Raw genomic sequence first — 15,638 nt, 5'->3', positions numbered from 1 at the left:
AAAATGTAGTCACATACAATCACATATAAATTATACCCTAGCCAATACCTGTTTTGTTGTAAAAGCTGATGTTGATAGTTACGAATCATCTGCCTATGACTATCTTCATCAGAAATTACAGTGCATGATGCTGGAGCAATGCCAACCTAATAAAAGACAAAGTTACTAATTAAAAAGCAAATTTAGAAATAAGTATTGAAATATTTTTACATACAGTTCTATAATTGTAAACTTCTATACAGCTTTATTTTTTAGAAAATGACTGGCATTTCCATTAGTAAGAAATGAACTAATCTGTCATTCTCCTTTAGCACAGGTCCAAAAGCTCAACGTACGCATTACCTACAAACCATGGTCATATCTATTAGTATCTTATAGAAACTGAAAGATGAAAGCCGTAACTGATGCAAATTTATTCATATATACATACATTATATCAAAAAAAGACCAAAAAAGAATTACAAAGGCATTTTACTCTTATTATTTTTTTGAGATGGAGTCTTGCTCTGCAACCTCCACCTCCCAGGTTCAAGTGATTCTCCTGCCTCAGCCTCCGGAGTAGCTGGGATTACAGGCATGTGCCACCACGCCCAGCTAATTTTTGTATTTTTAGTAGAGATGGGGTTTCACCACATTGGCCAGGCTGGCCTCGAACTCCTGACCTGAAGTGATCTGCCCGTCTCGGCCACCCAAAGTGCTGAGATTACAGGCATGAGCCACCGTGACCAGCCATCCATTTTACTTTTCTAAATGCTACAAGTGTTCATATTTGCTTGCTCCCCCTCACCAAATGATTTATGTAGTGATGAGATTTTCTGCATCCTACCCCAGTCGGTTGAGTTTTTTTTCTTTTTTCTTCTTCCAGCTGAGCCCTGAAGCAGTCAGTTTCTAATTTTAATTTCTGCTGTTCAATTTGTTCAAGTAATTCCAATTGCTTTTGCTTCTGCTCTTCTATTTCCATTATCTAGGTAACAAAAATACTACTGATCTATTAACAACAAACTCATACAGAGGCAAAGCTAACACACATTCCATTTAAAAGAAATTAGGTTTCTTCACCAAGGGTACCAATTTTCAAAGAAGTAAGTGGTGATGCTTTATCTCTGTTGTTGTCACTGACAGACTGAGGATGGGAGTAAAAGATGGGAAATGGGAAAAAGAGAAAAAGGGATAGAAGTAAAAAAAGGCAGAAGGAAAAGAAAGAATAAATACATTAACTATTTCTACTTTCTGAGAGCACAGGGAAACCCTGATCACCACTGAAGAACTACCTTGAAGTAGCAAATGACGTACAGCCAAATTCTATGTTCACACATTTAATAGTATAAATAATGACTAAAGAAATTACATACCAAGGCCTCCTAAAATACTTTGACTTCTTAACCATACTCATTAAGAGGGATAGTTATCTAGAAACAATGAACAACATTCTATGTCTTTTTTGTCAGGCATGGAACAGAAGAAAATGGCAGAAAGATAACACATAAACTCTAATACCATACAAGCACACTCACACTCTAATATGAACATGTTCAAGTAACTGTGAGTTTCATGAGGACAAAACTAGCCTGCCAAATCCAGCACCTTAGTCCTCTCCTATCTGCAGTTTAGCTTTTGTGGTTTAATTATTCAGGGTCAACAGCAGCCAGAAAATCTTAAATAGAAAATTCCAGAAATAATTCATAAGTTTTAAATTATGCACTAATCTAAGTAGTGTGATGAAATCTTGCATTGTCCTGCTCTGTACTGCTGAAAACATGAATAATCCCTTTGTCCAGCATATCCATGCTGTAAACTGGACCAGGCCATTTGTTACTTAGTAGCCATCTTGGTTACAAAAACTTGCCTGTTGCAGCATCACAGTGCTTGTGTTCAAATAACCCTTATTTTATTTCATAATGGCTCCACAGCATAAGAATAGTAATGCTGGCAATTTTGATATGTCAAAGAGAGGCTGTAAAGTGCTTCCTTTTAGTGAAAAGCTGAAAGTTCTCAATAAGGAAAGAAAAAAAATTATATGCTGATTGCTAAGATCTATGGTAAAAGTAAATCTTCTATCAGTGGAATTATAAAGTAGGAAAAGTAAATTCACCCATAGTATATACAGGAATCAATATTATCCGCAGTTTGGTACTATCAAGCATCCACGAGGGGTCTTGGAACATATAAACTGTGGATAAGCAGGGACTACTCTACAGTCCCTGATAGACAGACAAATATTTACTGAATAAGTAAAAAAAGGAATGCACGTTGTTTTATTATATAAAGAGCAGCACTTCTACTAGAGATAATGAACAATGATCTTGTTTTCAAAATAAAAAATGTTTTGACCTGATTCTTTACCTATTCCTAGTTAGGCAACAGTGGCTTCAACTGAGTTCCCAGACAGTTCCTCTTCCTTACTTTCCCTTACTCATAGGAGCCCCTGAATTTAGACTGTTTACACTTCTGTAGTACATCTACAACTGTACTATCCATACAGTGGTTACTGGCTTTATGTGACCACTTAAATTTAATTAAATAAAACTTAAAATTCAGTTCCTCAGTTACGCTAACAATATTTTATTCAACAGCCCATGTGGCTAACAGGTACATACTGTACATAGATATAGAACATTTCCATCATCACAGAAAGTGCTACTGAACAATACTGTTCTAGACTATTGATGAGAAATTTTTCTTTTTTTTTGAGATAGTTTCGCTCGTCGCCCAGGCTGAATGCATTGGCACAATCTTGGCTGATTGCAACCTCCGCCTCTTGAGTTCAAGCGATTCTCCTGCCTCAGCTTTCTGAGTAGCTGGAATTGTAGGTGCGCACCACCACGCCCAGATAATTTTTGTATTTTTAGTAGAGATGGGATTTCACCATGTTGGCCAGGCTGGTCTCAAACTCCTCAGGTGATCCGCCCGCCTAAGCCTCCCAAAGTACTGGGATGACAGGTATGAGCCACTGCGCCCGGCCTGAGAATATATTTATCTGAGAAGAAATACTGGCTCACGGAACTATCATTTCCCAGACGTATTTTTGAAAAAACTAACTAGGACTATAAACTGGCCTGCTTAGTAATAATTAGCCTCCTTCAAGGTAAGTTGGGTTAAAAAAATATTTTATTAAAAGTAGATGAGACCAAAGTTATAAGTTAAGGAAGTTTTTTTTGTTTTGTTTTGTTTTGAGACAGAGTCTCACTCTGTCGCCCAGGCTGGAGTGCAGTGGCGCAATCTCGGCTCACTGCAAGCTCCGCCTCCTGGGTTCATGCCATTCTCCTGCCTCAGACTCCTGTGTGGCTGGGACTACAGGTGCCCGCCACCACGCCCGGCTAATTTTTTGTATTTTTAGTAGAGACGGGGTTTCACCGTGTTAGCCACGATGGTCTCAATCTCTTGACCTCATTATCCACCTGCCTCAGCCTCCCAAAGTGCTGGGATTACAGGCGTGAGCCATTGGGCCTGGCCTTTTTTTTTTTTTTGAGATAGAGTCTCACTCTGTCATCCAGGTTGGAGTGCAGTGGTGTGATCTTGACTCACTGCAACCTCCACCTCCTGGGTTCAAGCAATCCTCCCACCTTAGCATCCTGGGTAGCTGGGACTACAGATGTTTGTCACCACACTCGGCTGATTTTTGTATTTTTAGTAGAGACAGGGTTTCACCAGGTTGGTCTCAAACTCCTGGACTCAAGAGATCGGCCCACCTCAGCCTCCCAAAGTGCTGGGATTTCAGGCATAAGTCACCATGCCTGGCCTAAAGAAGTTATAGTTTAGCTTGGGCAACATAGCAAGAGCTCATCTCTACTAGGAAAAAAAAAAAAAATTAGCTGGGCATGGTGGCCTATACCTGTAGTCCTAGCTACTCAGGAAGCTGAGGTCAGAGGATTGAACTGAGGAGGTCAAGGCTGTAGTGAGCGATGATCATGTCACTGTACTCCAGCCTGGGCGACGGAGCAAAAAAAGGGGGTTGTTTATTAAAAGTTTTTCCTCTGAAGTATTATTTTTCAAAAACCTTGTGGGATTACAAAGCCCATCTGAGTGTCTAATACTATGACAAGGACTTGTTAATTCAACAACTATTTATTGTATACTTGCTATGTACAAAGCATTGTATCAGAAACTGTGTAGGATAAATTGAATTTTTTAAAGAAGATAGTCTCTGCTTTTTAAAAGCTAATAAATTTTATAGGGAAGATCTATACAAATATATAAAATATAAAGCAGACACAACAAGGGTTGAATGAGCAGTATGAGCAAAGACAACACGCATTTTATCAGCTGAATGTTTGTGTAAGACAATGTCAAAAACATATCAAAATTAGCCAGACATTAAGACAAATTTCATTGGCCAAACAAAATTATATAATAGTACCTAGGGGAAAAATAAACCTTTAAAAATAAAATTTCAAATTACCTGTTTCTGCCTTGCTGACATTCTAATCCTGGCTGCTTCTTCTTGAGGATGAAGTAGAACTGAACTCTGAGCTACAGTTGTGATAGGCAGAGTCTCATTTATTTCTAGGGGAATGCCCCAAACAAAAATTAGTTTCAATAATTTAGAATTTTGACACCACTATAATGCCCTTTCTTAATATATCACATGTAATTTTATTTAAAAAAAGATGCAAGGAGTCAAATTTAATTTGAGGATGTGATAAAAAGAAATACCTTGTTCTTTTCCAGAGTTTGTACCACACGAAAGTGGTTTATCTTCACTAGCAAGTGGTCCAGACTCAATTGTTAGTGTATCACTTTCAACAACTGTAATAGATAATACCACTGTTATTATGAATATATAATCATTGTCAAACTTAAAGTGAAATAACAAAATTCTGGTATTAACAGATTCAATCTAGGGCCATCTGAATGTCACATCTAGTTAAGATCCAGTCACCTTCCTGATGATCAGATATATTTCTCATTAAACCCAAGCCTAATAATAACAACAGAGATGAAAGAATGAAATTGTGAAAACGTGAAGAACTGATTTAAAAGATACGCTGATAGGGTTTCAAACACAGGAGAAAAGCATAAAAAGAGTGGAAACAACAAGGTATCGAAGTTAAAAAAGAGAAGCTAACAAAATGTCAATGTATCTTTGATATATTTGGATACTAGGTTTTTAAAAAATAATTTGTGAAACCAGAGCAGAGAAGGAAGTTAAAGCAATTTGTTCTGATCATATTTGGGTAGCCAGATAGTCTGCATGGAGCTATCTGTTCATTCACTCATTAATTCATTTGGCACCTACTTATGTGGCAGATGCTGGGGACACCACAGTGAATGAGAAAATGCCTCAAGGAGGCTTTACAGAGTAGGTGGCAGAACCATCATATAATTATCCCAGAAAAAATTATAAAATTAGAAATTGTAATAAGTACTATATAAGAAAAATGAATGGTTATACAATAGAGTATAATAAATCTGGGCAAGATGAAATTTCTCTGAGGAAACGACATTTAAGCAGACACTTGCAAGGTAAGGAAGAACCAGCTAGGTAAACAACGTGAAGATGTATAGGAGACCTTTCCAGACAGACCAACGGGTATAAAAGGCCCCATGAGGATAAAGAAACAAACCTTGGCCCATTCAAGGAACTGAGAGATCAGTGTGCATGGTTTTAGTCAGGTAAGGGGGAGAATAAAGCAAGACGAGAATGGTGAAAGCCTGCTCATATTGGCCCTTTATGTTTTGTTTTTTTTTTTTTTTTGAGACAGAGTCTCATTTTGCCTCCCACGCTGGAATGCAGTGGCGCGATCTCAGCTCACTGCAAGCTCTGCCTCCGGTTTACACCATTCTCCTGCCTCATGCTCCCGAGTAGCTGGGACTACAGGTGCCTGCCACCACGCCTGGCTCTTTTTTTTTTCTTTTTTTGTGAGATGGAGTCTCACTCTGTCGCCCAGGCTGGAATGCAGTGGCGTGATCTCGGCTCACTGCAAGCTCCACCTGCCGGGTTCACGCCATTCTCCTGCCTCAGCATCCCAAGTAGCTGGGACTACAGGTGCCCACAACCACCATGCCCAGCTACTTTTTAGTATTTTTAGTAGAGACGGGGTTTCACCATGTTAGCCAGGATGGTCTCAATCTCCTGACCTCGTGATCCGCCCGCCCCAGCCTCCCAAAGTGCTGGGATTACAGGCGTGAGCCACCGCACCCAGCCCATGCACGGCTAATTTTTTGTATTTTTAGTGGAGACGGGGTTTCACCGTGTTAGCCAGGATGGTCTCGATCTCCTGACCTCGTGATCCGCCCGCCTGGGCCTCCCAAAGTGCTGGGATTACAGGTGTGAGCTACCGCGCCCGGCCAGGCCCTTTATCAAAAGAACTTGGTCATGGATTGACTATGAGAGTCCCCTTTTTTTGGATTTCAACTCCATATTCTCTGCTACTTCTCTGGCCACTCCTTTTACTGACTTTGCTATCTGCCCTTCCTCTAGCCATCTTCTAGATGTTGGAATCCCTCAGATGGTCTTACAAGCCCTCTTTTCACTAAATTATTTCCCCTCCAAGTGGTTTTCTATGCCCATGGCTTTAAATATCATATATATGTCTAGATTACAAATTTACCTCTCTTGCTTTAAATTATTCGATTAATTCAACAAATGTTAACTGAGCACCTGTTTTGTACAAGGCAGTAGTCTAGACTCTGAGGACATAGCAATGTACAAAATCAAAGCTCCTGTCCTTATGGATGGGTGGGGTAGGCATTAAGACAATAAGCAAAATAAGCACCAAAGTCACTTTACTGGGCCCATCAGATATTCATAAGAGCTATGGGGGGAAAGCAGGGTAAAGGGGATAGGAAGTAAAAGGTGTGGAGGTCGGGGTAGAGGTGGGGAGTGGTAGAAGTGTGCCATTTTATATAGTCAGAAAAGGCCTTACTGAGAAAGGGATAGTTGAGTAAACATGTGAAGGAAGTGAGGGAGTGAGTCAAGGAAATACCCAAGAAAAAGAGAAGTCTCGTCAAAAAGATTAGCAATTGCTAAGACCACGAGTCCCATGCTTGCTGTTTGAGAAACAGCGAGCCAGCTGGCATCTACAGTGCAGAAGATGGGGAGGGAGGTGTGGCAGGCAAATGAAGTCAGAGAGGTAGTGAGTATGAGAGTAGTGGTGGTGGGGGTGTATGTGTGCAGGTCATATAAGGCTTTGAAACCACTATAAACTCTCTGGTTTTTACTGAGTGAAACTGACAGTTACTGGAGGGCTTCATCCAAAGAAATGACATGAGATTACTTGTTTTTAAGAGGACCACTATGTTAACAGACGACAACAGGGAGGTGCAACGGCTGACGATAGCAGGCTACTACAAGAATCTACCCTAGAAAATGAACACGGCTTAAGCTAGGATGTAGGTGGAAAGAAATGGTTGGACTATGGATGTATTTTGAGGGTAGGACCAACTGGATCAGCTAACAGTTTGGACGTAAGATACATAAGATACGAAAAGAGGGAAGCAGAATGGCTATAAGCTTTTTGGCTTGAGCAAGGGAATTAACATATTGCCAGATACTGAAATGTGGAATACTGTAGGAAAAGCAGGTATGTGGTGGGAGGGGGTATCAACAGGTCACTTTTGAACAAATTTAAGATATTATTAGATATACAAGAGAAGGAAACAGTTAAGTAAGGTGAGTTCAAACAGGAGGCCAAAAATAGACATGCACACTTGGGAGACATCAGTATATAGATGATAATGTAAAGTGTGACATTTGAGATCAACTAGGGAGTTTTGATAGAAAGAGAAGGGACTTGCGGAATGAGCTCTAGACTAACCAATGACTAACAATGGTTAGTCATTGTGGGGATGTGGATAAACAGCGAAGAAAATACAACAGAAAATAGTAAAGTAGGAAAACCAAGGGAAGGTACTGTCAAGGGGCCAAGGGAAGAAAATACTTCAGGAAGGCTTCCTGTGGGACTCAGGATAAAATCCAAAACCCAAATATAGACCACAAGTCACTCTTATCAAAAAGCACAGAAGCAAAACATTTCTATCTATACAAATCCAATCACATTTTTTAAATAATCCCAATCAAGGAGATACTTCAATTATATGTGAAAATATACTTTATAACTTTTGGAAATATAGTTAATAGCCTATTTTTCCAATCAGAAAATTATTTAAAATTAGCAAATAAGAAACCAAATATCTGGTGGGAATACAACATGCTCAAAAGCCATTAACATGTTCATATATCCTTTGATCAGGAGTTATTCTTTAAAGAGTCCTTCCTAAGGAAATAAAGATGTAGGCAAAGACTTCACTAAAAGGATGCCCACTGTAGCACAAAAATGCCAAGAAAAATTAGAAAACAGCCTGAACATCTCAATAAGGAACTGGTTAATTTTGATTCATTGATTACTTTGGAATTAATATATATAAATAACTATACTAGATTAAAAGTGGTCTGGAAGAAGATTCACTAAGGCTTTTATAATGTTTCTTTGTTGCTTTTAATTAGCAGGATTATGTTTTGTTCCTTTTAACCTCTATTCTTTGATTTTTCAGAAATGAACCTACTTTTGAACAACTTAAAAGGATTTATATAAAATGAGACTCTTGGAGAGAAATACCTTGTTCCTGCCCAGAGGATAACGTTCTCTCTTCGCTGGCAATTGTTCCTGACTCAACTGTTGGTACTTTACTCTCAATTTCACTAATAGTCGTAATCATTTCACTTTCATCCTCAGACATAGATTTAATTGTCCAGAGAGATTTTTGGTTTCGGATCTTATTTAATAATTTTTTAAAAAGAACTTTTGAAGGAATCTGTTGGGTCTTCATTACCAAGGGAACTAAAAGAAAAAGGGAAAAAACTTATTTAGCATCTATTGTATTGCCAGGCAAATTGTTCCATCTTATATTCGGTTACTGCTATAACCACTGGTTAAAAGCACAATTTTATTTTCCTCATATTTACAATTTAACAGTATATACAACAATGCTATCTGACTCCAATCATTATAACTAGAAATAATTTTTTCAACTGAAAATAGTAGAAGTGCCAAAATTCAAGTATTTTCCAAAAACACGTATACAACACAAATATCAAGCCTAAAAAACTTATCAGGAAGATGTTTATTTTGCTCACTAAATGATAACTGAATGTGTAACTTCTAATTAATTTGCTGGTAAGATTAGTATTGAAAATATATGCTGTGAGGTTCTACAGTCTACACTAGAGAATGGTCCCAAATATGGCTCTACATTTCTTAGTGAGCTACAGAGTAAAACATCATAGCCATAAAAGCAAATCAGCTGCTCCCAAATTATTCTTGGCACTATCTGGGAAAAATGTCTCCCACCCATCTTCATAGAGAGATCCCTTCAGTTAAAAACAAAAATAAACAAAAAAACAACATGCGTATTTCTTCAAACATTTTCCCATGTGGGCTGATAGTTTAATGCCAAAACTCAGTATAATACAAACAGTTCTCTAAGAGGACAAAAATGTGATGCAAGCACATATTTCTCTGGCTTAGTCAAGGAATAAAATTTAAGAATATCTTTAAGAGGTTGAAAATAGGCAGATTGTAGTTTTGTCTAACTTACATTAAAAAAAATTCCAATTGAGTTATAATTTACAAAGAACAAGGTGCACAAAAACCTAAGTATATAGCTTGTTGAATTTTACATATGTCGATGTAGCACCTTTCAGATTATGTGGAAAATTACCAGGACTAAGGTTCCTTCATGTCCCTTCCCAGTCAATACACCCCTAAAAACAGCCACTACTTTAACCCCAAAATCACAGATTAGTTTTGCCTATTTTTTTTAAACCTTCATATAAACATGGAATCATATATTTAGGTACTATTTTCTGCCTGGCTTCTTTCATTTACCATTAGTCCACAACCTACTCATTTTTAAGAAGTAAATTCATTGCCAATATTTAAAACGAAGGATTTTTAAAAACAATGAGATTCCTAGCTTCAAACAAACAACTTGGCAACACCAAGCCAATAAGACCAAATGAGATCAGCAGGAGCTAAAGTGTAACTGTCCCTTTAGATTAGGCAAGACTTCCACTGTGACAAACTAGATATTGAATGATACTCCCAATGAAAATAACTGAAAAAGCTGCATAAAGAGTAAAAATATCTTTTTTTTTTTTTTTTTTTTTTTTGAAGATGGAGTTTCACTCTTGTTGCCCAGGCTGGAGTGCAGTGGTACGATCTTGGCTCACTGCAGCCTCTGTCTCCCAGGTTCAAGTGATTCTCCTGCCTCAGCCTCCCGTGTAGTTGGGATTACAGGTGAGCGCCACTACACCCGGCTAATTTTTGTATTTTTGGTAGAGACAGGGTTTCACCGTGTTGGCCAGGGTGGTCTCGAACTCCTGAACTCAAATGATCCTCCCACCTCAGCCTCCCAAAGTGCTGAGATTACAGGCATGAGTCACCGCGCCTGGCCATAAGAATATCTTTTTAAAGACTGCTGGCCAGGCATGGTGGCTCATGCCTGTAATCCCAGCACTTCGGGAGGCAGAGGCAGGTGGATCACGAGGTCAGGAGTTCGAGATCAGCCTGGGCCAACATAGTGAAACCCCGTCTCTGCTAAAAATACAAAAATTAGCCAGGCATGGTGGTGTGTAGCTGTAGTCCCAGCTACTCGGCAGGCTAAGACAGGAGAATCGCTTGAACCCAGGAGACGGAGGTTGTGGTGAGCTGAGATCGTGCCACTGCACTCCAGCCTGGGCAACAGAACAAGACTCCATCTCAAAACAAACAAACAAACAAACAAAGACACTGCTGACCTGGCATGAAACGAAAAGGTTCTGCAGAGGACAGAAATGCAATTTAAGTGGAAAGCTTGGAGGGAAAGCAAGTCAGTCCTGAAACCATCTTCTGCCAAGCTTATGCCAAAGTCAAAACATAGTAACCTTTAGCTGCTGCTGCTTTTTTTTCCCCAGTTGCTGGTAGTAACCTTAGGCTTCTGTTTGGACAACAATGTATGCATAGGAGACATGAATAAGGCCTAGAGCCCTCACTTGAGGAGTCTAATGGGAGGCCTACATAAAGTTGGAATCCCAAAAGGCTACGTTCACAGTGTAGGGTGAAGATGATAAGAAAGCCTGAATGGTTTTAAACAAAGGAAATACCAGTAGATACAGGGCAAAAATAGCTTAATTCCATAAAGAGGACTTGGTCTTTAAGGAGACATGCAGGTAAAAGGAAAGTGTTAAAGGTAACTCCCAGTGGTCTGGCTTGGGTAACTGCAGACTGTGATACCATTCACTAAGATAGAAAAGATAGGTAGAGATAGTTTCAGTAGGCAAGAGAAGATCATAAATTTATTGCTAGACATGGAGTTTTAACTATGGGACAGCCAAGTAAAAAAGTTCAGAATGTTGGATAGAGATGTTTGAGAGATCAAAATTTGTGCTATCCATCATTACACATGAAGTACCTAGAAATAACTGAATACCAGTAGGATCTCCGATGATCTGACAAGTCTATGCTGATCTTTGTTGTGCTGAACCTCTACTCACTCAAATGGGGATGGCACCAGGTTCAAGAGGCCCAATAAGAGATCCAAAGCTAGCCAATGAGATTTGGGGTTTCACTGAGGGCATACATATAAGGGAGAGTCCAGTGGCAACAGGCTGGACAAAAGAACTGCAACCGCTTGCAAAAAGCATGCAGTTTAAATAGCACTGTCACTTAGTACCCTTTTCCTAACGATCTCCACCTGACAACTTTCATTCAACCCAAAACTTGACACCTTGATCCTCTGTATGGCTCATGTTCCACGGGATGGGACAGGGGCTCAGATGTTCCTCATAGACAAGAAATGAACCTCCAGGTTGGCTACTCCCAGATTCCCTAGCTCAGAACACACATTCAGGTGTGTATGCCACACAGGGTCATTCTCAGGGTATGCTCAAGTTATTGCTATCAGGTATGTTTACCATGCAACCTTTCAAATGAATTCAGAATTGAGCACCTAACTCAAATAACCTGAAAATCTTCAGATCATCTGTACGTCTGAATAAACTTTCCTCCTACACATATGAAAAAGGATTGTCAATGATGGAAATATAAAAACACTGTATCCTTTAGCTCCTGCTCCCATCAGTATTACTCATTGCTTGCAATTAAATCAGACCAGATTTTCCTAACTGCTGGTTAATGGTTAGCATTTTTTTTTCTGTGAACTACTGTAATATTTAGCTCAGAAGGGTTTTTACCATCTGTTTCACTAGAACATATTATTTTAGCTTCTGTCACTGGAAGGTCTTCGGCTGCACCCGAATTTTCTTGTTCCACTGAAAGGTCCAGCTCTTCATCTTGGATCTGATCAGTCACAGTGGGCAAGGGCTCTGGTTCAAGGTGCAGAATCAGATTCCCTTTCACCTCTTAAAAAAGAAAAATAGAGACATGTTTCCATTCCAAAATGATTAAAAATAACTGGATCAAAAAAATGCAAAGGCCACGGTAATGTCTCAATCTAAAGTATGGGGGACCTCCTTCAAACTGAGAACTCATTTCAAGATAAAAACTGCTTTATCATTACAAACATATTTTCCCACCAAAATGTTTAAAACCACTATTGAAAGCCCTACTGAAAATATCTTACTCCTGTCTGCATTGTACATATCTTCGAAGGCAAATTCCAATTCTCTCTGCCAGTCTTCTCTCATTTCACTGCGTTTGTATGGAAGTTCAACTAGCTGTGGTGGCATTTGTGCTACAGTCTGTCTCCTACGTGCCAGGTCCTCTTGCTGTAGCTGTTTGAGTTCTTTCATTAGTTTCTTCTGATTCTTCAAGAATAAAGAGAATTAACAAAAACGGAGTCACAAACTTTGTATGGTAATATTAACAGTGTTGCAGGTAGGGGAAATGAGAATCAGGGTCTAAGCTTCTCTCCTCTCCTCTATTATTTGTTCAGCCAAAAGACAGACATTTATTCATTCAACAATTATTTGCTGAATACCAGATACCACATTAAGTGCTAGGGACAGAATCTCAACCCTATCCTAGTACTAAGACCAACAAATAAGTAGTGTTATGTCAGTAAGTACTATGAAAGAGTGGTACTGGTTAGGCCATAAAGCTGCAAAAAGTGTCTGCCAGCTACAGTTTTCCTTTCTGAGGAAAGTCATGAAGTTAATGTCTATATAAGTTGCCATGGCTCCTGTGATGTACTTTGTTCCACTTCTCCATATACCTATCTCAGGTAAGCACCAAGACCCAGGGTGACTGTGGCTTAACATAGAATATTTCTTGTTACTTCACACTCTTATGAATTTCCATTATTAAAGGAGATCTGACTGTATTTCTTTAAGCTTAAAGAGTGTGGCTAATATGAAAGTTTAATCAGTGTTTTAATGAGGTTATCGAATGGAATTTTGGTGGTAGAAGGCAAGGAGGGAGAACAAGGCAAGACTTCTCGTTCCTTGGGATAAGGATTTAGCCAGACAAAAGTGGGTGAAAGAGAATGAGTACATGTAAGAAAAAAACTGCAGCACAACGGCATATGGAGATGAAGGCATGGGATATTCAGAAAATAGCACACTGTTCATTATAGCTAGGGCATGGAAGGCAAGGATGATTAGGGAAAGAAGATAAAACTGGAGAAGCAGGTGGAAGTCAAATATTAGTTAATACAGACGCTAGAAGGAAATAAGGTCCCAGGCCACAATACAGTATGCAGCAAAAAGGTTCAGACAGGAAAAATGAAATCCTCTATTAGCAGTGAGATTGCACGGTTTTTTAACAACCTTCTTATATAAGGAACATTAAGTCTACTATAACGTAGAGAAATCCTGCATTAAAAAAGTGGTAATGGGCCGGGCACAGTGGCTCATGCCTGTAATCCCAGCACTTTGGGAGGTCAAGGCAGGCAGATCACCTGAGGTCAGGAGTTCGAGACCAGCCTGGCCAATATGGCGAAATCCTGTCTCTACTAAAAATACAAAAAGTAGCAGGACGTGATGGCACGCGCCTGAAATGCCAGCTACTAGGGAGGCTGGGGCGGGAGAATCGCTTGAACCCAGGAGGCAAAGGTTGCAGTGAGCCAAGATCACGCCATTGAACTCTACCCTGGGCAACAGAGTGAGACACTGTCTCAAAAAATAAAAAATAAATAAAAATAAATTAAAAAGTGATAACATATATACATTACTTATTCTTTTGTAAAATTTTAACTATTTTGTCTTTTAAGGATGAATTTTTTTTGCCATGGCCTGAAAAGGAATAAAATTATAAATGAACTTATTTCATTTATACTAAGATTCTAATTATCTAAAGTTATTTGATTAAGTGTACTATTCTAGCTCCCTGCAAACTAGTATATTCTTCCTTTTGGATTATTTATAACAATGACCACTACCACTAACATTTACTGAGCTTATGAAATTCCAGGCACATTTCCAAGGGCTTTACTAAACTCATTTAATCCTCACAAAACAGATGATCAGGACAGGTGTGGCAGGGGAGGTTAAAAAAAAAAAACAAAAACCAGCCAGGCTTGGAGGCCCACACCTGTAATCGCAGCACTTTGGGAAGCTGAGGCGGGCAGATTGTTTGAGGTCAGGAGTTCCAGCCTGACCAATATGGTGAAAGCCCATCTCTACTAAAGATACAAAAAAATTGGGCTGGACACGGTGGCTCACGCCTATAATCCCAGCAATTTGGGAGGCTGAGGCAGGCGGATCATGAGGTCAGGAAATCGAGACTATCCTGGCTAACATGGTGAAACCCTGTCTCTACTAAAAATACAAAAATTAGCCAAGCGTGGTGGTATGTGCCCGTGTGGTGTGGTGACACGAGCCTGTAGTCTCAGCTACTCAGGAGGCTGAGGCAGGAGAATTGCTAGAATCCGGGAGGTGGAGGTTGCAGTGAGCCAAGATCCCAGCACTGCACTCCAGCCTGGGCGACAGAGTGAGACTCCGTCTCAAAAAAAAAAAAAAAAAACAACAACAACACATGAAACAGAACTCAGAGGTTAACTAATCTGCCTGAGATCAAACAGCTGAGTGGTGAAGAGAGATAAATCCTGGCACAATGACTGTGGAGCCCACTTGCTTAACTACTAAACACTACTGCTTTTATGGAAGAATCTGTTCAATTTATGACTGCTTTTTGTGTCTGTTTTACTATAGGTTTAAACTTTAGATGGGGAGAATTACTGATAATAATTCAGACTTTCAGTTATTTTAGTCATAATTCACTCCTAGTTTATAAAAGCTAAAAATTTAAGGGAAAAAGAAGCTCATGATTTAGTTCAAACTATAAAAATAACCTTTCATAAGAAAATTTAATTTCCAATGCATTTTTAAGAAGTACTTAAAACTCATTCCTAAGATGGGTATTTAAAACATCCAAATGCATTAGTCAAATTCAGAAAATAAACTCAGACTTCCAGTAAGATGAATCATTTTCATGCTATGTTTTAAGACTAAGTACTAAATGAACAATAAGCATGACAGAAGTAAAGCTAAAACTATAAAGCCAGCTTTCATTATAATATTTTACACATTTATGACAGTCACTATTTATTGACTGACTGACAGAATCTCACTCTGTCACCAGGGTGGAGTGCAACAGTGCAATCTCAGCTCATGGCAGCTTCTACCTCCTAGGCTCAAGCAATCCTCCACCTCAGCCTTCTTGGGAAATGAGGTCCCAGGCCATAACACAGTCCCAAACTGG

General features: G+C 39.2%; 1 protein-coding gene across 7 annotated transcripts in view; it reads right to left on the bottom strand.

Annotated features, from left to right (window-relative positions):
• The window catches only part of CEP295 (centrosomal protein 295), a 69,574-nt gene that overhangs the window by 34,263 nt on the left and 19,673 nt on the right, over positions 1-15,638 (bottom strand). For 4 of the 7 annotated variants that reach the window (XM_055283263.2, XM_055283267.2, XM_055283270.2 and 1 more), the window contains 7 exons: positions 12,562-12,745; positions 12,173-12,340; positions 8,559-8,780; positions 4,654-4,746; positions 4,400-4,503; positions 788-964; positions 49-146 (listed from right to left, as the gene is read on the bottom strand). In XM_055283263.2, the coding sequence (XP_055139238.2) occupies positions 49-146; positions 788-964; positions 4,400-4,503; positions 4,654-4,746; positions 8,559-8,780; positions 12,173-12,340; positions 12,562-12,745 (1,046 nt within the window). The remainder of the gene's footprint in view (positions 1-48; positions 147-787; positions 965-4,399; positions 4,504-4,653; positions 4,747-8,558; positions 8,781-12,172; positions 12,341-12,561; positions 12,746-15,638) is intronic. The other 3 variants (XM_055283264.2, XM_055283265.2, XM_063642036.1) reach the window with 1 other exon arrangement.

The sequence above is a fragment of the Symphalangus syndactylus genome, chromosome 6, assembly GCF_028878055.3.
Source record: "Symphalangus syndactylus isolate Jambi chromosome 6, NHGRI_mSymSyn1-v2.1_pri, whole genome shotgun sequence".
Lineage (NCBI taxonomy): Eukaryota > Metazoa > Chordata > Mammalia > Primates > Hylobatidae > Symphalangus > Symphalangus syndactylus.
The sequence above is the reverse complement of the archived record's forward strand: the minus strand, read 5'-3'. Positions and strand labels throughout refer to the sequence as shown.